The sequence below is a fragment of the Thermobia domestica genome, chromosome 2 (genome assembly GCF_964235325.1).
Source record: "Thermobia domestica chromosome 2, izTheDome1.hap1.1, whole genome shotgun sequence".
Lineage (NCBI taxonomy): Eukaryota > Metazoa > Arthropoda > Insecta > Zygentoma > Lepismatidae > Thermobia > Thermobia domestica.
Window position 1 is genome coordinate 357,204,459 of NC_137455.1, and position 22,413 is coordinate 357,226,871.

General features: G+C 35.9%; 1 protein-coding gene across 10 annotated transcripts in view; it reads right to left on the reverse strand.

Annotated features, from left to right (window-relative positions):
* Positions 1-14,142, reverse strand: part of LOC145678807 (histone-lysine N-methyltransferase 2C-like) — a 262,032-nt gene extending 247,890 nt beyond the window's left edge. For all 10 annotated transcript variants that reach the window (XM_081749328.1, XM_081749335.1, XM_081749329.1 and 7 more), the window contains exons 1-2: positions 13,985-14,142; positions 8,643-8,907 (exon numbers count right to left, since the gene is read on the reverse strand). In XM_081749328.1, coding sequence (XP_081605454.1) covers positions 8,643-8,889 — 247 coding nt within the window. In that variant the 5' untranslated portion in view covers positions 8,890-8,907; positions 13,985-14,142. The remainder of the gene's footprint in view (positions 1-8,642; positions 8,908-13,984) is intronic.
* Positions 14,143-22,413: the final 8,271 nt, after the last annotated feature.

Below are 22,413 nucleotides of genomic sequence, written 5' to 3' on the forward strand. Positions count from 1 at the left end.
TTTTTTATTATTGTTATGCAATTGCAATAAAAAATTCTAAATATTGTTTCGTTTTAATAATGTTTACTATTGATAATATATTGAAATGCCGTACTTTTGTGTGTGGGGGGGGGGGCTCATACAAACCCCATGAGAGGCATTTATAGAAATCAGAAGTATCTTTGGTATCTATTTATTTATAAATGGATCAGAACCAAAGTGGACTCAAATAATTCGTATCTTTACTCACTTTTCTTACTGATATGCAAATTAAGTTGTTGTATTTCTTTAATTTGGACTAATAAGTCATAGTAAACTAACTTGGACTAAATTAGTTCTTCTGTACTCTGCAGTATTTTGAAATTGTTCATATGTAATTCTGTATAATGGTTTCACTTGTGCAATTGTTTATCATTTTGTCCTTCTGAAATGACTCTTGACAATTATATTAACAAGTATGTAAAGATTAGTACAACGTATTTTTATCAGGAGTCCTTCATGAGTAAGTCGGCAGACGTATCACATTTGTGACCAATTAGTCCCGGTTTCGAGTTCATATGGAGGACAATTTCTCTCGAATGTAAGCCGAGAAGCAGTTTGGATTGCGCTTTAAGCTTATTTGACTACTCCCAGCATAACCCAGTTGTTGCATAATAACACCAAGACGAAACAAACTTATTTCTGTCCATACGTGATATAAATACATAGAGCAAATTATCCCCCCCACCACCAAAAAAAAGGGTTTAAACCAAAAACCCGTTTTTTTTTTTTTAATAAAAACCATGGTTTTTGCCAACTCTGATAACTGATACCAAAGATATTTTTGATTTCTATAAATATAAATGCCTTTTGTGGGGTTTATATAACCCTTTCCCTCCCCCCCCCCCAAAGAAAAAGTACGGCATTTCGATGTATTTATCAATGGTAAATATGATTAAAACGAAACAATATTTAGCATTTTTCTTTGATTGAAGTTGCATAACAATAATAACAAACTATAAAAAAAATCACAAAAGAAACATTCATAAACTTATATAAAAGAAAAGTTGCTATTGTAGTGTAATCTCTAAGTAATGAATGGGAAATTTAGGTCTGAATATAATACGAATAATATACGAAAGTGAAACGTGATAACCACAAATATGTGTTCTTCAAAATTTTACGAAGACTTACACTTTTACGAACATTTTTCGTTTTCTGGTTTAAACCAGTTGTTTGGTTTAAATCAGCCAACCCTGTTTAGTTTCCTGCAAAACACGACTGGCAAATACTGGAATAGCACCTCGAGTTCAACACTTAAGGGTATTATTGAGAAAATAGAGGTAAATCTTTAGTAATGTCCCTTTTAAGTGAAACGTTTTCGATTTGGAATTAACTGACACGGAGATAGAAATTTTATTATTTGTTCGTAGTAATACGCGAGCATGAACTACGAAAACAAATTTAATATAATCGTATTGCTTTAGTTCCAAATTACAGATAAACACTGTTGTAAACAAATTTAGTTATGCATGATTCCGTAACTTTCGGGGCTGGGGAGAATTCGAAGAACTTTGTTTAGCAGTGACGCCCCCCTTATTGTCTCAAGAATCTAATCCTTTAATAATGCAAAGTTACATATCTGCGCACTCAACTCTAAACAATATAAGACTTTTGAATGAAGTGTTTCAATTATTGTACTACGTACTAACTATCCACTGTTATTAGTACAAGCAATGGTAACAATTCAGATCTCACTGTGGAAGCTAGCACCTTCATGAACGCTTTGTTTCAAAAGAAGTCAACGGAGGAACCTAAATTAATGTAAAGAGAAAACAGCTGATTTACACTTATTTTTACACACCAAATCCTATGTACGTGCGAATTCAATAACACACAAAAAATGAAGAAGTGATCGAGTGGACCGGGACTCGAACCCGGGATCTCCGGTGTGCTACCACACTGGATTGAGTGGATCACAGCCTAGCTACTGGATTGTTTAAGGACAACAGCTAGGCTGTGGTACAGTCCGCAGCAAAAAACCTGCAACATGAGCATTTAAGTTTATTGTGAAACGACGAAGTCTTTTGCTCCAAAATAAGTGTGCAGGGGAGGACGCCGAAGTTTCTCCTGGTGTGATTCGTGGCACTTAGACGTTATGTTGATTTCCTGGGTTGTTAGGCGTAGTTTCACAATAAACTTACATGTTCATATTGCAGGTTTTTTGCTGTGGACTGTACAAGCCATGTGGTCTGAGTGGAGAGCACCGACTACAGGAGTGAGAGGGTGTTCGGCTGTTCTGAGAAGCGGACTGGGTGGCATAGTGGTTAATGCATCGGCACGGTGTGCCGGAGATCTCGGGTTCGAGTCCCGATTCAGTCACTTTTTCACTCTTTATGTATTATATAATTATGGACGTTTTTAATGAGAGATGCTATGGGGTACATCTTAAAATAACAATGCTTACTTTTTTACCTGTGATTCTCTTGAAGTTTATGTTAATATTTGACTCACTCGGGAGTCATGTTCACAAGCATTTGTTACTTTTTTGCAGGCTGGAACTCCTATAATGCTACCGTTGTCTGCATATGTACAAAATTAACCACGAATTCTCGGACTTACTAATTTCTTTAACAAGCATGACACTTTGAACAATAGTTATTCTTCCAGTACCACACGAATAACTGTTGTTTTTAGTAATAGTTTTTGCATCAAACGTTTTTTTTTTTTTTTTTTTTTTTTTTTTTTTTTTTTTTTTTTTTGAAATTAATTTTTAGATGTCACACATACAAACTGCGTTTATACAAGGAATCGATATCAAGAAATAGCAGTTCTTATTAGTGTGTTAGTGGAGAGAGAGTACTTACGAAGTGTTAAGTGTAATCAATGCTTTAAAAAAATCTAGGGAGTCCGGAAATTCGGGGTGCATTTTCTTTACAGGACTTACATAAGCAGACAACGATGGCATTACAGGAGTTCCAACCTGCAAAAAGATAAGAAATGGTTGCTAACATGACTAGCGAGAGAGTAAAAATATTAACTAAAAGTGGGCTGCATGTGCAAAAGTAAGCTTTGTTATTTTAATAATCATGGGCATCTTGCCTGGGTTACATTAGTAGGCCATTTCACTTATACATCTTACAAAAGACAGTGGTAAAAAAAAAAAAAAAAAAAAAAAAAAAAAAAAAAAAAATCAGAATGTGATTACAGGGCTTATAGTGGTCTTGTCTCTTGTAAATAGTTGAAAAGTGACCAAAAGCACACGAAAAAATTACCAAAGTGACCAAAAGCACACGAAAAATTGACTAAACTCTCATCATGCCCCTTTTTTTCTTTGTCCATTTCTCCATCACCTCTCTGTTTGTTGTTTTGTTTAATCTTTTCTTCTTTAATTCTTCTTTTTGAGCTTCCTCCTTTCTTAGGTTTTCTAAGTATGCTCTGTAATTACGGTAAGCAGGCTTAGCAGATGTAAGAAGCTTCTGAGTAAATGGAACCAGTTCTGGCCTATTTGCGAATTTCTTCATCCCAGACATTATATTTAACTTACTTGAGGGCTCTCAAAGCCATGAAATATTCAAATTCATCACCTACTTTTAAGAACATACAAGAAACATAACACAAGACGAACATGATGAACCACACAAACACACTACACACACAACGTTGAGCGGAGCGTTAACTATTACGAGAGAAAACTAAAAGACTATTATGATAGAAGAAAGAATAGACACAGAAGGGTTCTCAACCCCACCTTGAGAGCTTAAGCATCCATCAACCATCCATTGTGCTTTAGAAAGAATAAAAGCTGAAGTGAAAATAAAGCTGACTTTTTCACATGTGGCAGCAAGTACTGAAGCTTTCAGAAGAGTAATGAGTAACAAGTTTTTGCCTTTTTCCATTTATTTTTATATTTTTCTGAGAAAACTGCCAATGCAGAACACAAATCACACGAAAAAGTAACTTTACCTCCCAAAAAAGCAACTTTTAGTGACAAATTCGAAAAAAAGTAACTTTTAGTGACCAACTTTTAAAAAAAAGTAACTTTTAGTTTGTATCTTAAGGAATTATATTTCTGGACCTTCAGCATTAATGGCTATTTTTGCCCGACACGTTTGAAGGACAGGATTGTGGAAAACTCATTTAAAAAAAACAATCTAGTGGATTTTATTGGTCAAAATTGGTTTTGTACGTACATTTAAAGCCGTATAATTTCCTACTTAAAATACCACTTAAGCATTAATGTTCTATTGAACATATTCCAAATGTAACTACGGAATTTCCTTGTCGCACAAAACCCATCCGCGTTTTGTGAGACACACTTCGCATATGGCATTCGCTTATATTTCGATTTCTAGAAAGGAGAAAATAGACAAGAGGCGAATAATTCTATATAATATTGAATAGGAATAAAATCCTCTAATATATTCAGGATTCCAGAGTCAGTCGTTCTGACTAAAGATTTCTTTAACCTACCTCAAATCATACGAGGCAAAAAGCAGGGTAGTATCTCGAATTAAGAGCCAGGGATGAAAGAACGCGGCTGTATTAACCCTTCTCGAACAAAGGCTGTCAAGCCCACAAAACATCAATTATTCCCCAGAACCTATATGCTTACTTTGAAGTGTATTATTATTATTATTATTATTATATACAGAGGATATAACGTTATAACAAAATGCATTTTCCGGCCTTTGTGTTCGACGACATAAGATGATGACACCCCTTCAAGTTTGGGCTTGAAATGAACCCATGTGTTATGGGGTAGCGCGGAAATATGTCTGTTTCGGTTTGCAAAAGTAGAAGGAAAAGAAAGTTTACTATTATTCTCTATCGTACCTTAGATCCACAGTTCATACAAATATATTAAGAAATGATCATCACAGCATTTTCCTCTTTCTCTCGCCTCATTCTCCTCGTTACATACAGAAAATTTTATATGATTTCTAAGGTAACCAAGGGAAGTTAGTGTTGTTTTAATTACTATTTATGTGGACATGTTGCGTTTTTATTTCTTGAATGGTAATTAGGTGATGTAATCAGAATGTAATGAGTATATATTAGAAGAGTGTTGTTACTGGGCTCGGTTCTCTGACAGCATGTCATTTGTATTGTCAAAGAAGATAGAGAAATATCTTTTCCCTCGTAACTATTCTAGACAATGCACGAAGACTTAGCATACGCATTATGTATGGGCCACAGTATTTTTGAAGGTGGATTATATTCGGGTATTATAGCCGGGACAGCTCCAGGGGGGCGAAAAATTTCCTAAAAGACATTTTTTGGAGGGAGATTTCCCGATGTGCATGGTACCACTTGAAAACTTGTTTCATTCTGAAGAGAATGACGTATGGGCCATGGTACTGGGATGAACTGTATGAATAGTACTGTTTGAAAAATTTTATTTTATATACCCTACTTTTTCCCTATTTATATAGGAAATTTGGTATTGTCAAACAGGATTGAAAAATACTTTTTTCTTTCTTTCGTGCCTATTCTAGATATTGCAATTAATAATACTTATATTAACGTATTTGCATACGGATCATGGTATTTTTCAAAGTGGATTATACTCTGATACCTGTAGCCGGGTCCGCTTCAGAGGGTGCAAAATTTAACAAAAGGAATTTTTCCATTTTATCCCAATTTTCCTTCTTCCGGACATGTGTGCATGGTATCACTCCATTCTGAATGGAATAACGTATAAAAAATTACACTCGATGAATAGTATTGAAGCAGTACGTACTTTGCTGAAAGTCAATTCTCTTCTAAAAATGGAGGAATTTAAAAGGGGTGAAACAAGGAAGACTTACTTGTACATAATTGTGGCAACTAGGTGTGAAAAGGATAGTTAAATAATTTTTTTTTATTTATTTATCTATTTATTTGTTTTGTGTGTGTGTGTGATTTAACAATATATCATGTAGATCTTCCCCAGAGCAGGCTCAGCGTGAGTCCTAATAGGGTTATGGGCGAGATATCGATCTAGCGCAGATCTCGCTGAAAATAGTGGTTCCGACACGCTAGCGTGAGCCCCATTGAAGATCACGAGTGGATCCTGATTACAAAATGGCCAACAGAATGACGTATGAACCACGATATTTTTTTTGGATGAACAGTATTGAAGGAGTAGCTACTCAATTGAGGGGGGTTAGCGCAACAGTGGTCTAACCCACATTTTTTAAAATGGAGCAAACTCAAGTTAAACAAATGTAGTTGATTGTATAATATACCAAAAGCATGCACAAGTGGTTGAATGTGTCATATATTGTACAAAAAACCACATGTGTAACTTTAACTTGATTTTCTCCATTTTAAAGAATGTGGGTTAGACCACTCTTGCGCTCACCCCCTTAATTGAGAGTCAATGTTTTCCTTAAAAAAAAAAAAAAAAAAAAGCAAGAATTTAACAGTTAATTGGATTTTTAAAAATGAAAAGATTTTTTTGTCGGAAGAACTGAAATATTGGAGATATATATATATATATATATATATATATATATATGTATATATATCAACGTTTGGTTGCCAATTTGCTTTCCTGCAATATGTTTTACGATTAACGTGTATTTGCAACATGCGATAATCGTATACTATACGTCCCATATTCCACCAGATACGAAAAAGCGGTTCTCCGATCATCTTTTTAATGCAACTCTTCTTCGTTTTTGTGTATGTAATCCAGGGGTAGTGCTGACAAAATTGTAGTAGATCCTTCATACCTTCCTGCTTTTAAGTGAAGCGTTTGTAGTGTCTTTAAAAAAAAAAAAAAAAAAAAAAAAAAAAAAAAAAAGTCTTTGCTGTCCATTTCTATTTGTCATAAAATAAGATTTTGCTTTCTTTTTAATGTAACTCTTTTTCGTGTACATGTGTGTAATTATCCACATATAATTTTGAAAAATCCTTTTTTAACTGAAGCATTTTCGACTTGTGCCAAAATCAGTTGAACACCGTCAAAGCAAATTTGATCGTGTACGAATTAAATTGCTATGCATAATTCTCAACCATATTGTAATCAATGGTATTCTGTTCTACAGATCTCCTTTTGATACATATACATTTAAACCTAATTCGGAAACTAGGCACGTTCTGAGAAAAACATTTGAAAAAAACTAATTATGATCACATTAAGGTTATCGTTTCAATCGAAGTTTTGAACTATATTTTTGGAGGTGGTGGGTTCGGTTTTATGAGTCACCCCCTTTTTTTCTTTTTTTGCTGGGGATAATTTCCAACAATTCTGATGAGACATACGTCCGTCGGCGATCACATTACCCGGGAAAGGGCGAAGGAAGAGGCCAGGGACCATTATGTTAGGTACTATTCCGGCATTTGCCTGCGAATGAGGAAACTTCGAGAAAAGCTCAATCACGATGGCGGACTCGAAAATGCTTTAGACTGAGTGTCCCCACTGGGAATTGAACTCATAACCGCTCGCACCAAACGCGAGTGTGTTAGCGACTACGCTAGCGGGCTATTCGAGGTTATATGAAACGTTAGACCTACAGTTTAAAGTGAGATTCGAATATGATGTACCGGGAATCGAACTCGGAATCTATTTACGATATAGCCAAGACGGAATACCAGCACTGTAAAAACCACTGAAAAGAAAAGATTCCCACAGTTGAGTAGCTTCTCACACGAATAACTTAATGGTTTTAGGTTCACTGTTTATAATGCAAAAATACAAAATGAGAAAAACACGTTTTGAACGCTGACGCTGGAAACAATGACATAATAATAATCATAAATAAAGTAAAATAAATAAATAAAAAACAGCGCATTAACAATGATTTTATCAATCAACAAATTATAACAAACAAAAACCGACCATTTGTTAAAGCAACAATTGTAACAATGTTCTTTTTTTTTCTTAACACTTTTTCCAGAGAAACTTCATTAATCGTACTTACATAGGTAAGCACATTTTTTTGATTTATTTAAAACAAATAATACCTAACTTAACAATAGGTTTCCACATAAAATCCTATAGTAAAAACTTCCTTCTCTCGTGTTTCATTGCTCATTATCGACTAAAATTTTACTATGTAATAAGCTACAAATAAGACAGAATAAATACAGACTTCGCGAACCAAATACATGGGAGATAACATACATGAACACAGGGTATGTATGGATAAACAAAGATGACAACTAATTTACTTTCAGTATAACTAGCCCATTTCAATAACGGACTGGCTTACGAAGCTATCAATTATAAGTGATTAAGATACATTCTTCCTACACTCTAAAAGAAAAAGAAATATGGAATAAGTGGATAGGTTTGGATTTGGGAGGCCAAAATCAACGAAGAAAAAGAATGTTTACAGAGGGAATGAGTTGATGTTACGAAAATGCCATTACTAAATGAATGTAAGTATTAAGTTAGCCTAACCTAACCTGAACAAATACAGAAAGTATAGCGAGAAAGACGATCTCTACAAACCAAGGAACCTAATCTGAACAAACAAAAAACCTGAAAATATAAGAAAAAATACGAATTTTAACCAAAAACAACCCCCCCCCCTCAAAAACAAAATTATGCCAGAATAAGTAGGAGATGCCAGAGTAACATGTGCATCAATGTTGACACGAATCAAATCAATGAAACAAAACGAGTTTTTGAAACGCCACAAAGCAATATTCAGGGAAAACAAACTTTGACTTTAATGTACATAAATTCTTACCTGAACTAGATGATGGCGTGGAGGCGGCAGTTGGGGGACATTCTGAAGTACGACCTAACGAAAGAATAATCGGTGTCTGTTGTTCTGACGATAATGGGACTGGTGATGAACCAGGATCCGCTAGCGAACCTTCCATGGGAGCATCGTCCATCGCTTCCTCTCCCCCCGACGCCATTTCTCTCTCCTCTTCATCTTCCTCTAGTCCCAAATTATCCCCTGCCTCTGGAGCCTTCGTCTCTTCTTCCATTTTGGCTTGGGATTAGCACTGCAAAGAATATTTCTAGTTAAAACAGGAACATATGTGTCATCTAACTAAAATATGCTTAGATTATTATTTAGAAAACATTCAGTCAGACGCACTCGACAACCTTTCACGTATAAATTGAGAGCCCCCCCCCCCTCCCTCCGGATTTTGGTTTGGCACAGAAAGAGATTACATCAGGGCATAAAATTTCAAAACCAGAGAGTTTGTTTCAAGATGATCAATTTTGAACTAGACAATTCACATTTGTCAAAAAATATCTTACCTTCAAGACTTCACGTTTGTGTAACGCTCTCTCTCTGTACTGAAGTAACAGTTGTCTATTGCAGTTTTCAGATCAAAATCCTTAAGAGCCATTGATGAAAATTGTCAGCAAATCATCCAGTGTGTCAGTCCTGTGAATTCCTGTTCAGGTAGTCTTAACTTTGTTGAGATGGCTGAAGCCTCTCTCACATGAAGCAATACTCACAGGTAAAACTGCACAAAATGTGACAATTGAAGCAAATTTGGGAATCTCGTATTGAAGTTTTCCTGTAAATCTTTTTTTGTGTCTGATTCAACGTCAATGAAGAAAACACGTTTCCATGTCTTTTGTGAAGACTTCACATCCCGTGTTTTCTCTCACTGTGACAATTAGGCCTATTTTCGTGCGAAACAGAAAGGCAGAAACCATTTCTACTGAACACTGGTCTCCAGCTCTAAATTTCTAGAGCCAATGGCGACCTGGCGACCGCAAATTTTGCGCCCTGATACATACACACACACAGACTGAAAGCAATACAGTAGAAACATTTTTCTTAAAGTCACGAGAGGCTAGTTGTCGAAGTGCAGAAATAAGATTGGGAGAAATCAGCAAGCTACATGAAAATATTTTGGAAAATAGAGTGGATGAAGCTGAATTTGGAAAATATATATATATATATATATATATATATATATATATATATATATATATATATATATATATATATATATATATATATATATATATAGTAACCTTGCTGTAAAAGCCTCTACGAGTTTTTGTTGACATTTATTAATATGGCAATGATTTTTCTTAAAAATCGTGCATATTGATAACGTAATCAATCAATTAATTACACACAAAAATGCTCAGTAGAATACTGCACGTCAAAAATGATTTTAAGCACTCCTACTACTACTTTTCGAGTTGGAGAAAAACAATGAGAAATCCTTTTACTGTTATTTGAGACTTGTATTTTCCAAATTATGTTTACCCTGTAAGCAAAATTATAGAAGCAAGCAAGCTTCACATAAATGTCGAATTTTATTAGTGTTTGTACATATATTTATTTAAGGTTCATGCGAAGTACCTTGCCTATTCAGAAGATGAATTCGTTGAGTATAAGGATTCCTCATTCTTTCTTCCCAACCCTACGATGAGCATTATCGTTACGCTACTAAGACCTTGGTGAAAAACTAATTCCTTCAATTTTCCCAGCCTTCGATAGTCCACAGAATAAAATGAATTCATATATAGCCTTACTAATGAATTAGGATCATTATTTTACTGTACTTGGCAATTATATGATGCTTTCAATGTATATATGAATCTGATATTTTGCCGTACTTTTAAGCAGATTTTGGTAGGAGTTTAAAGCAGGTGAACTTTACATTTTCGCATTCCATCAACTTCTAAAGAGATTTTTATTTGTTGTAATAACACAAAAACGACAAATCACAGATTTTATATTCATCATACATAAAAATTCAGGTTAGACAAAATGAAATAACAGAATAAGCCAATCGAATTTTGTTTTATTATTATTGTTTTTAATAACATGGTTAGTTTGGGAGGCACGTCAGGACTTTCTAGCCAGCCACTAAATATGTTCTACGCCTATGCTATTTCAATTTGGTAACTACAGCCAAGGGCGCCGATTTCTCTGTAAATTTGGGTGGGGAGGCGTTCAGATGCAGAAGGTATATGAGGATTTTAAGACAAATTGCATGCAAATTATGCCAAATATTGTATATCAGCATGTCTACTAAAATTCCACAATGAAATTTCGTAACTATTTCGTAACCTTTCCATTACTAAATAATAAAATTTCGTAACATTCTCAAGAGCAAATTTGGGTGTGAATTAGGCCGAATTTTCATCCATGCAATAGAAGCGTGCTTTGCTTGCAATTTGGTAGCGTTTAAAGCCGACCATAGATATTTTTTGCTGGTAAATTTTGACGTTAATAAAACAAAATTTTCCAATCGGTACTTATATTTGTACAAATAAAAAAATCGTGACCCAAAAGCTAAATTTCTTCACTCTCATGACCGCTTTCTGATTTCGTGACTTTTACGTGACCGATAGACACCCTGTATATTCATAAATACAATAGGGGGCCCACATCAGGATCTGCGCCCTTGACTACAGCCCTTTGGAACAAAATACATGTAAATGAGCATACCAGTAGCTGAAACACTGCTATAACCAGGGCTAGAAAAATCTTGCTTGTTAAGTACTAGCCAGCCAAAAACTACTAGCCAGACCATTTTGCAGTCACAGTGGTTATAAAAATAAAATTCACTTTGCAACAAAGTAAACATATCAATACATTTTTTTATTTTGTTTATTCGTATGTCTTCTACAAATAAAGAAAAAAAGAGTGGCATGGAATAAGACATGTTTTTGATTGATCGGAATTTACTCGCCACTGCCGAGCAGGCGAGTGCATTTTTCAAGTCCTGGCTATACCGAAAATAGTTTCGCACAAACCAATGTACTAGTTTATAGATAAATAGCCGGTGAAGTACATTTACTACAAATTCACGGTTACCTGTAAATTCAAGTCTCTTAATTTCAGAAGTAGAAATACAATGCTAAACTACCATTAATAATAATAATACAAATGAAATCTTCGTCCATATTGAAAATACTCCACTATTTTTCAAAAGGGGGAAGTAGTTAGTCTTCTAATGCCCTAAAAGTTTTATTCCATTCGTAAACTTTCCATTTTTATCAAACAAGCTTGCACAAAGGAATTGGTTTTGTAATCTACTAGGAAGCGAGTAGCAGATACAGTTCGGACGCAGGAGAGCGTTCTTTAAAGTCGCTTTGAGAAACTTGGTGAATATATAACCTGGCACTTATGTCTACAATATTACTTTATATAGTGTTATGCCACTTACATTAACAAGTTCGTCACTATTTCTTCTTTTATTGTAGAGTAACACAGTTTACTAGCAAGATCTCCACTTTTATGCTTAGGGATTCTGCTGTAACAATTTGTATCGGGAGTTTTACCCCCTGTTCGAGTTTAGGTTAATTGGGATTATTAATGTTACATATTTTAGTATTTCTTTAATGTCCTGTGTGCTTACATTAAACGCCCATAAACTGAACTAAACTCAGTTCTCATTACGTTACAGATTAGACAAATTATGGTTAGCCAACACATCGGCTACTAAAACTGTAGTATTTCTAGCTATCTAGCCTAGAGTTTCCTCCTTCTTAATTACTTTATACCACCATCGTCTTTCTAATTACAAAATATTTCAATCACTACTAACCTTGAAATCTGCTAGTTTTCTTTTTCTTTTTTTTTTCATATTCAAAATCTGAGGGGAAAATGATGGAGTTGATTATAACTTTAAATATTTATTTCCGAACCCTACAATGCCCAATCCAGTTGGAATACTTACGAAGACACGAGAAATTATACTCCATTAATTTTAATCAAATAGAAATTTCCCAAATTCTAAGCTTACCTGACACTTCCCTGCCCCATGCTATCTTTTAAAGCAGTCCTACTTATCGATGCGCAGCCGGGGTGTGTATTGTAAAGTTTACTCTTTATTTATGATCGTTCATGTAGCTAGTAAACGAACTTGCACTATGTGATTTACACACAACTAGCTTCAGTAAATAGGCGGATTAACTTTACAATATATGCTCCAGCTGCGCATCGGTAAACAGAGCAGAGTAAGGTAAAATAGAGTGCAGTCGGGTCAGCTTACGGTTTGGGAAGTTTGGACCCATTTCTTAAAATTAATCTAGTATAATCGTGTCTGCGCAATAAAGTTCAACCCCCCCCCCTAAAAAAAACAGACTTGCACTACGAAGTACATGAACGGTTACACGTTTATATAGTATCTTTCCCCACATCTCCCGTAGACAAATATGAATAACCTTCCGTAATTGATTTTTAAAAAAAGCATTGGGTAAGAACTGGTTATATTTACACCTGTTTATTTTTCACCTGTTATACGTTTCTAGAAAATTGCCAAGCGTGTGACTACATGTAGTAGTATTACTTGAAATTAGACACTGGACCCCCTTAACGGAACATTAACCAAAAATACAAACAATACCTTAAAGTACGTGTGATAATTTTTCGTTTACTTCAATTCTGCTGGCGGGATGATAAAATGGGTCGACATGTACTATATATAGTTTCTTTAATTTATCATTAATAAATAATTCTAGTCGTACGATGAATTCCAAATAATCTTCCTTGAAATACATGTGTAAATTCTACTAAAATAAGTGCAAAAATGTAACTCTAGTAGTTTCGATCCCCATGTCAAGTACGGCCATTACCGTAATATTACGACATCGACCTACCCAAACCAATGTTGTTATTTTGGTTATATAACAGAAGGTGTAACACATATGCCACAAGGTCAGGATCATTTTTTGTGTACTCGCAGTAAATTTAAAGGACTTTTTGGCCAATAAAGTGACCTGGATACATAAAAAAATAATAGTTTTAATGGAGTTAAATTATATGGAGAAATATTTTACTTTATTTTTCAGGAACGCCATCATGTGACTTCAATGATTTTTATGCTATTAACAAACTTTTGTTCCTTGTAAATCAAAGATTCTAAAATAACATACATGATCGGAAAACATGGGAAACTTTAGAAAGAATTTTTCTTTATATTTCATTCACTCCTCGTAAGCGAAAATAGTGTATATAACGAAATCGAAAGAGTTATGATGTCCATATTTCGGCAACTTCAAATTCATTGTAGTATTCACGAGTTTTTTCACTGTATAATCATCATAATTCTAGCACTTAGAGTTCACAAACTATTGTATTAAAACATCTCTTACCTTTCCAAGCACTGTTATAAAAAAAATCCAAACATCACCACACAGATTTCATTTGTAAAGCACTTTTCTACGAATTTTATTTTCTAACACCCAACCACTGCTTATCGGCTCCGACGGAGCACGATATGACACCTCACTGCTCCATTATTGCGCAGAGGAATATAGTTCACATACATAACGAAGATAAAATTGGTCCTAAATTGCGATTCGAACAGCATATAACCACAATAGCTTTAACATATGCTATATAATACATCAGGAACTTCTGAATATTGCTTTTATTGTTTACAAATATTTATAATCCCGAAGGGCGTAATAATATGGTATAGTTCCATGCCGCTATTGCGTTGCTTGGAAAAGATGTGAAAATAAGCTTAAAGAATTGCACGATAATCGAGGAACTTTTATGTTAACACTTTATGTTACTTCATAAAATTAATTACAAGTATATTATACTTCCTTAAGTCTAACTATTGATTTTGTCATGCTTCATACTTATTTACATTTTCCATATTTTGTATGTGCGTCTGTAGTGACAAATGAGCATCGTATAGAGAACATCGCAAGTTTCCGAGAGTTCATGAGATGAAAATATAAAATAAGATGTTATCACATTACAAATTCTGATCCCTAGTTTCATTTCCAAAAAGTTGTAGTTTTACAAATTGATCAATTGAGATAAATGTACTATATCTAAACTTTGAGCAGTTCGATTTGTTTATATACTGATATTTTTTTTTTTATTATTTCTTGAACGGATATATTTATATTGAGCGTTACTCCATTGAGGAAGGGTACGATTCTTGAATGTTTTCGTATAATTGTAGGAGAGAATGCTTCCATAACGCTTAAAGTTTAGGAAGCAACTTAGTAAAATAAAATAAGTGCCCCGTTTCCCTAAACACAATGTGGAAAAGTGAAGAACGCAAAAACTGGCCACAAAAATTTATTATCAGTTATCACCTTAGGTTACCTCGAATAGTTTCCTTGCTAAAGTTCACAACTATTGTTTTTTTTTTTTTTTAATATACCGTAGTTCATCAATTGTAATAGTTCTTGTCATTTCTCTTTTTTCTTCTGTTATATAGATTATGTCCTATATCTAAGCATCGTTTTCGACTTAGGGGGAACAGTGGCTCAGTGGTAAACGTTCACTCTCTGGTGCGTGGGATCCCTGGGCCGATCCCAGTTTGCGCCAAGTGGGTTTTGTAGTGGACAAACACCGTGTTCGTGGATTTTTCGGGGCTCTCCTATTTCCTCCCACTGTAATAATTCCACCATTGCAATCATTCCTCATCACCGTCTCCTTTAGCCTAGCTAGCATGAGCATAGGACGTAAAACAAAGATTTCATTTCATTTTCGCTTCAGATTTTGTTTCAATTCTTAATCAACAGTGAGATTGTTTCCGCGATCGTATCTCTCATCAGCTATTAACCAGAGTCAATATATTCCTATAGTAGAAAATTGCGGAGCGGTTCTGAAATATAGTCATGAAGTCACGTATTTTCTCAATTAAAACGAATAAAAGTTTTTTTTTTTTTTTTTTTTAATCTGTGGATACTTATACCTGTATGCGAATGAAGAACGACCAAACAAGCATTTTCTTTATTTTAATATGAAATTTGCAACTAACTGATGTCCATGTGAGTCTAAGTCACGGTGTTTGGCTGTCCTGTGACATATTCTGTCTGACTTACCTCTTTCTCGCGTTCGCCTGCTTCACAGAAAAGTCCTTTATATCTGCCCTTACGTATAATGTAATCACACTTTTAACATGGCTAGAACAAAAAACAAAATACAACATATGTTCCACCTCCTTGCGATGAGCAAGAGAGGAAGAAAAAAGGGCGTAAGCTCTTAGCTCTGTGCTGATGGACGAGCCACATGATGGTGGAAAAGGTTATTGTGTCAAAAAGCTTCTATATACCAAAGTTTATCCATTTACCTCTTCTGTTCATGAAAAAAGTTCCCCCATTCCCTCGAATTTCCAAAACGTAATTTGTTTGTTGACATTTATCGTCCTTTTTCAGCACCGAGCTTGTGCAAAACATGGATCTGCTATGTTTAAAGCTCTCCCACCGGGAATCGAACTCGAGACCATGAGCACAAAATGCGTACGCAGTAGCCACTAGACCACCTCGGATGACTACTTTCAAAACTTCGTGTAAGTGAATGTGACGAATGTTTACTGTGTAGTTAAGAGTTGCCATATACAATTTTATGCTTATATATATATATCCAGTATTCAAAAAATAGTAAACCTCCTCTTTCTCTGTGTCCACTATATTGAAATTGTGCACCATCGACATCTTGGACCAATATCGTAAACCGCATACTTTCCAAAAGTGAAAGGTTTCTGAAACGGTATAAAAGCATTTTTAGAGCTTTTTCGACAAGCAATCAATGTACGTCTGGCGGTCCAGGAGTTCGTTACAAAAAGCAACCCTGTTCTATCCAAAATTATAGAGAACAAACAGGTCCAATGACCCCTCAAAGAATTCTCTAAAAGAGGTGAGGGATCTCAAAAATTGCTAAACTAAAGGTGAGTAGAAATAAGCATGAAGGGTAGGCCGACTCTAGACAAATTTGACGCCCCTTCCTTCCCTAGAAAGAACAGATATTAAAATCAATGATTTTAAGAACGTTATCCCATCAGAATTTTAGTAGCGTTAATGAAAATATAGAATTCACTGAATAATAATAATAATAATAATAATAATAATAATAATAATAATAATAATAATAATAATAATAATAATAATAATAATAATAATAATAAGTTTAGTGAATAAAGATTCAGTGAAAATTTTCTACTGCTAACAAGGAAACCGATTCAAGTGTGACACGAAATTACGGATGAGTTGATGCACAATTAAAGTGTTTTTGTGAACAATGAATTCTATTAGAAGGAAAACCCCTCGATCTCAACCGTTCCGGAGATATAGAGGGGTAAGGGGAAAGCTGGTGCTCTGATATTTTGTGGATTTTCGGCTATTTGCGAGTATGTTTGAAAATTGTATTTAAACGTTACGAAAGATGCACCAAAGTGAATAAAAGTAGTGTTGAATGTTGAGGTAAATGGCGTCTCTTTTATCCGGAGCCGGAGAAAGAAGGGGCTATAAGCCAGTGCTTAAAGTGAGCTGGTTATGCATCCGAGAGTTAGAAAATCTGCTGGTATGGCATACCGTAAAAATAACTAATTTAATTGAATGTAATTACATTTAATGTAATTTAATTGATTGTAATTTGAATGTACAAAAAAAGATTTTACACATAGAAATAAGGCAACAGGGAAGAGGGTTGTTACTGAAACCGTAAAAAGGTGCTTCACCAGGGTGCGAAATCCTGGGGGGGACGGGAGGAATTTTCCCCCTCACCAAAAATTTTATGCTTGCATTTCCCTCCCACCAAAATCTGTAGGGGGGGACACCTTAATATGAAAATATAAATATAATGAAAATTTTCAAACAATTTTAAATGCATGCCTGCTAAAAAAAAAAAAAAAAAAAAAAAAAAGTATTTTAGTTGTAACGATATGAAGACCTTCATCCTTTGGTGTAGACTTCGAGTTATCCAAAAGAAAATACAAGTTCATTAGCTCTCTTCATACAATGTTTGTCCTATGCCGACGACCGGTCGGAGGAGAGTCGATGAGGACGGTTGAGGCTGACAGTTTTATTATTGACACATTTCTTTTTCCTTGTTTCTTCTACAGTTGTTTCCTTGAGATGAACTAACGAATACGCGACAAAACGTACTAGCGACAAAACGTACCACCGACAAAACGTACCACTTACCCTGAGGGCTGCTTGTGAAGGATTTTCTAAAAACACTTTACATAATGACAAGCGACAAAACGTACCACTTGCCTGGAGGGCTACTTGCGAAGTCTTCCAATCAGCCATCAAATAATGTTAGACGACAAAACGTACCACTTGATAGGACGGTATATAAGTATACAGGGTGTTTAATAAGTAATGGTCATAAATTAAACCGTAGATAGTACGCGCCAAAACTAACAAAAAAGTCTCAGTAAACATGTGTCCGCAAACGCTTCGTAACGGAGATAGGGGCTGTTGAAAGTGTGGGAAAATGAAATTTAGAGACGAAAAAATGAAATGAAATCTTTGAGTTTTACGTCCCACGGTTATGCCGGTTAGGATAAAGGAGACGGTGATGATGAGGGATGAGTGAAATGGTGGAATGAAGAAAGTGGGAGGAAACGGGAGAACCCCGAGAACTGTGTTTGTCCACCACAAAGTTAACTTGGCGGGGCTGAGATCGAACCCGGGACCCAAAGCACCAGAGGTGAACGCTCTACCACTGAGCCACCGCGCCCCCCTAAATTTAGAGACGAATATCTCAAAAAGTATGAATCGGACAGAGGGCGGTCCAATGAATGACTATCGAAGTCAGACCTGCGCTATGCAGAAATGCATGGTTGATAACTATGCAATGCGCGCGCAAGGGATTCCCCAAAGAAACGGAAGGATTCCCGGAACGCGTGCTATAGGCAGTGGACGAAAACCCAGGAACGAGCACAAGACGTGTGGGACTTGCCGAAGGCGTATCCAATGCTTTCGTATGGCACATTCTCCATGAACAGCAGTTGTACCCATACCATCTGCAACGTGTCCAACCTCTGACCCCCACAGACTTTCCGGTGAGAATGCAGTTTTGTCAGTGGGTCCGAAGACAAATTACTGGCAATCATCATTTCACTGATGACGTCCTATTTACTGATGAAGCACAATTCACCCAGGATGGCATTGTAAATTTTCACAAATCTCATATCTGGGCCACTGAGAATCCACTTGCAATAGTGAAATTAGGACATCAACGTAGGTTTTCCTTAAACGTGTGGGTAGCACTTAGGTGATGAGCTCGTAGTGCCATTCTTTCTTCATAATGCATTAACTGGGATCTCATATTTGAGATTTCTCCAACACGATTTGCCGCTTCTACTCGAAGATATACCTCTCGATAGGCGTCAGCGACTGTGTTTTATGCATGATGGAGCGCCAGCATATTTTTTTTAACCGTGTCAGAGAACATTTACGTGCACGATTCGGACGAAAGTGGATAGGACGTGGAATTCCTATTGCTTGGCCACCGGACTTAAATCCTTTAGATTTCTTTCTCTGGTGCCATGTGAAATCGCAAGTTTATTCTACTCATGTTACAACATTAGAAGACGTTCGAGAAAGGGTTGAACAATGTTGCGGACATATTCAACAGGATGCCAACATGTTATCACGAGTACGTGGATCTTTGCGAAGACAGGTACGAGCATACATTCGCATGAATGGACGACACTTCCAACATTTACTTTAATGATTAAGTAAGTTAATTTCATATGCAACTCTTCTGTAGTTACACATCTGGGTATTTACTGTTTACCTTATGATTAATACTGTACACATTACCAACATGACGATTTCTGGTTGTTGATATGAACAAACACGACATGTCCATCATTTTTCGCTTGTTGTAATACACTTACGCGTTCAACATGCGGAATGTTTCATATTCACCTCCCACATACTCGAATGTTGTAATGCTTTTCCCATTGCAACCCAGTTTCCGGATATTCTTTACGTTAACTGCTTAGCACATAATGCTTCATCAGTGCCTTGCATACCGTTTGATTAACCTAAGTGCTGCCACACTTGTACGTATGCATTATTTGTCGGAATTCTTCCTGGAGCCATTTACAACGTACATCACCACACTTCGATTGCCTTCCTAATTTCCTGCTGGTTATGCAACCACACACGGCACGTAAACATTGCCCGCCATTTTGTATCTTTTCGAACTTTCGACCTGGTACGACTTATGAATTACTGGTGGATAGACTCGCTCTCGATGTTCATCTCGAGCCCCATTTCCTTGGACAATTTTCCGGGAATCCCTCCTTTTCTTTAGGGAATCCTTTGCGCGCGCATTGCAGAGTTATCAACCATGCATTTCTGGATAGCGCAGGTCTGACTTCGATAGTCATTCATTGGACCGCCTTCTGTCCGATTCATACTTTTTGAGATATTCGTCTCTAAATTTCATTTTCCCGCACTTTCGACGCCCATATCTCCGTTACGAAGCGTTTACGGACACATGTTTACTAAGACTTTTTTGTTAGTTTTGGCGTGTACTATCTACGGTTTAATTTATGACCATTACTTATTAAACACCCTGTATATATATCGGCCAAAATAAGGTTAAAAGTTGAACAGATTGGTACTGAGAAAAGTGCCGATACAAGACTACGACTAAGGCTAACAAAGAACCCTAGGTATCTATCAGAGCCCGATTTTCATGAAACTTTGTATATAGAGAGAGTACCTGGGGAACCTCGCACAGCCAAAATTGTAGCTGCAGAGTTCAAGACGTTGGGACACTAGAGCCCGAGAAAGATCAAAAGTGGAACGTCATTACATTAAGGACATGGTGAGAAAATGCACGTTTTTCTTTAAAACTAATCATTGTGGTGACACAAAATGAGCATACATGGATGCAAGATGGTCGATATGATCTGTTAAAAGTTATAAAAAGAATATCCGCCATCTTGAAAGAGACCCTGTTGAAACTAGTGCGATTGGTGTAAATGAGAAGATGGTCACCCGATGCATTAATTTGAACCTAAGTAGCCACAAAAATTTGTTGGTGAAGTCTGTTGTGGGATTACATTATTCCTGTGCTTCTGGTAGAGTCGTTTAGGTACAAGATGAGTAAAGTGTATCTTATGACACTCGAGCAGATGCAGATTATGGAGCGCTATGAGTGGGATCAGTGGAACTAGAGACCAAGCGAAATATAATTTTAGCACTACATCATTTGTGTCAGAGTCAACATGTAATTGGTGTGGATGTGCTGATATGATGGGTTCAATCTTCATAATAATGTCATGGTTGACATTAACTTGTAACTTTTTATTAGACTTAAATTAATTCGAACAGAAATCAGAACGTCATATCAGGCCACCTATAGCGCTCCGTACCCTCCATCTGCTTGAGTGTCATGGGATACACTTTGCTTATCTTGTACCTAAACCTCTCTACCAGAAGCACAGGAATAATATAATCCCACAACAGACTTCACCAATAGGTTTTTGTGGCTATTTACGTTCAAATTAATGTATTGGATGACCCTCTTGTCATTTACACCAATCGCACCAGTTTCAACATGGCCTCTTTCAAGATGGCGGATATTATTTTTATAACTTTTAACAGATCATATCGACCATCTCGTATCCATGTATGCTCATTTCGTGTCGCTACAATGATTAGTTTTAAAGAAAAACGTGCATTTTTTTTTCAGCATGTCCTTAATGTACTGACGTTTCACTTTTGATCTTTCTCGGGTCCTAGTGTCCCAACGTCTTGGACTCTGCAGCTACAATTTTGGCTGTGCGAGTTTCCCGAGGTACTCTCTCTATATACAAAGTTTCATGAAAATCAGGCTCTGATAGATACCTAGGGTTCCTTGTAAGATTAAGACCATGCCTGCAAGATTCTCGCCAGACCAAGACCAGCAAAAATCTTGCATATGCAATATTTGAATATTTGCTGATTTCCATCACACTTTATTCAGGTTTTGGACCAGAGACGGATAGGTATTATTAGTGGGGCGCGGGCGCTTTCTCCCACAAGGGCCACCAGCATCTCAATGTCACAAATCAATTGCACAGTTTTCTTTCTACAGTAAGTCAATAGTATTAAAAATTGACAATTAAAATCTGATATTCTTTCATCAATATATTATTCTGAATTGTTCAAAATATTATATAAAGGTCAAGGAGAACGTATACTATATTACAAAATTAGCAGATGTTTTAGTGTACTAGTTTTTGATGATACTGTATCTATCACTTTTGCATTCGGAATATTTTTTTAATAAATCTTTTTCAATAGATATCAACAAAATGTTTTCAAATGTTCCTGAGACATGGTACTCGTTAGCTTGTTTTTAATGTATTTCAGTTTATTTCAATTTTGAAAAATTTCTTTCACGTGTTACCTGAGTTACGGGAAAAGTCAATAAAAATTTGTATGCTGGAAACCTGGATAAGTATTACTGCACAAATTACAATTCTGCAAAATTAAAAAGCAGCACATTGGACAATTTTGCAACACGTTTTGCATTCGCTTTCCTTGTAAACATGTATTTTCTCCTAATTCTGAATCACTTGCACCATCAGCACAGTCATTTTTCCTCGGTTGTGCTCGTCATCAAGGCTGACTTTCAAGGATATCCACGTCCCTCAAAAGTCCAAGAGAATACATTTATAGTATCCTTGGAAACTCCTTAACTGAAGTTTTTCAGAAAATATGTAAGATTATCGAAAGGCATGTCTGGAAGTTCTGTTACTTGGTTGAAGTGGCTAGAGTCCAAATAATATATAATATGTTGCTTCTTGAATCTTGAAGAAATA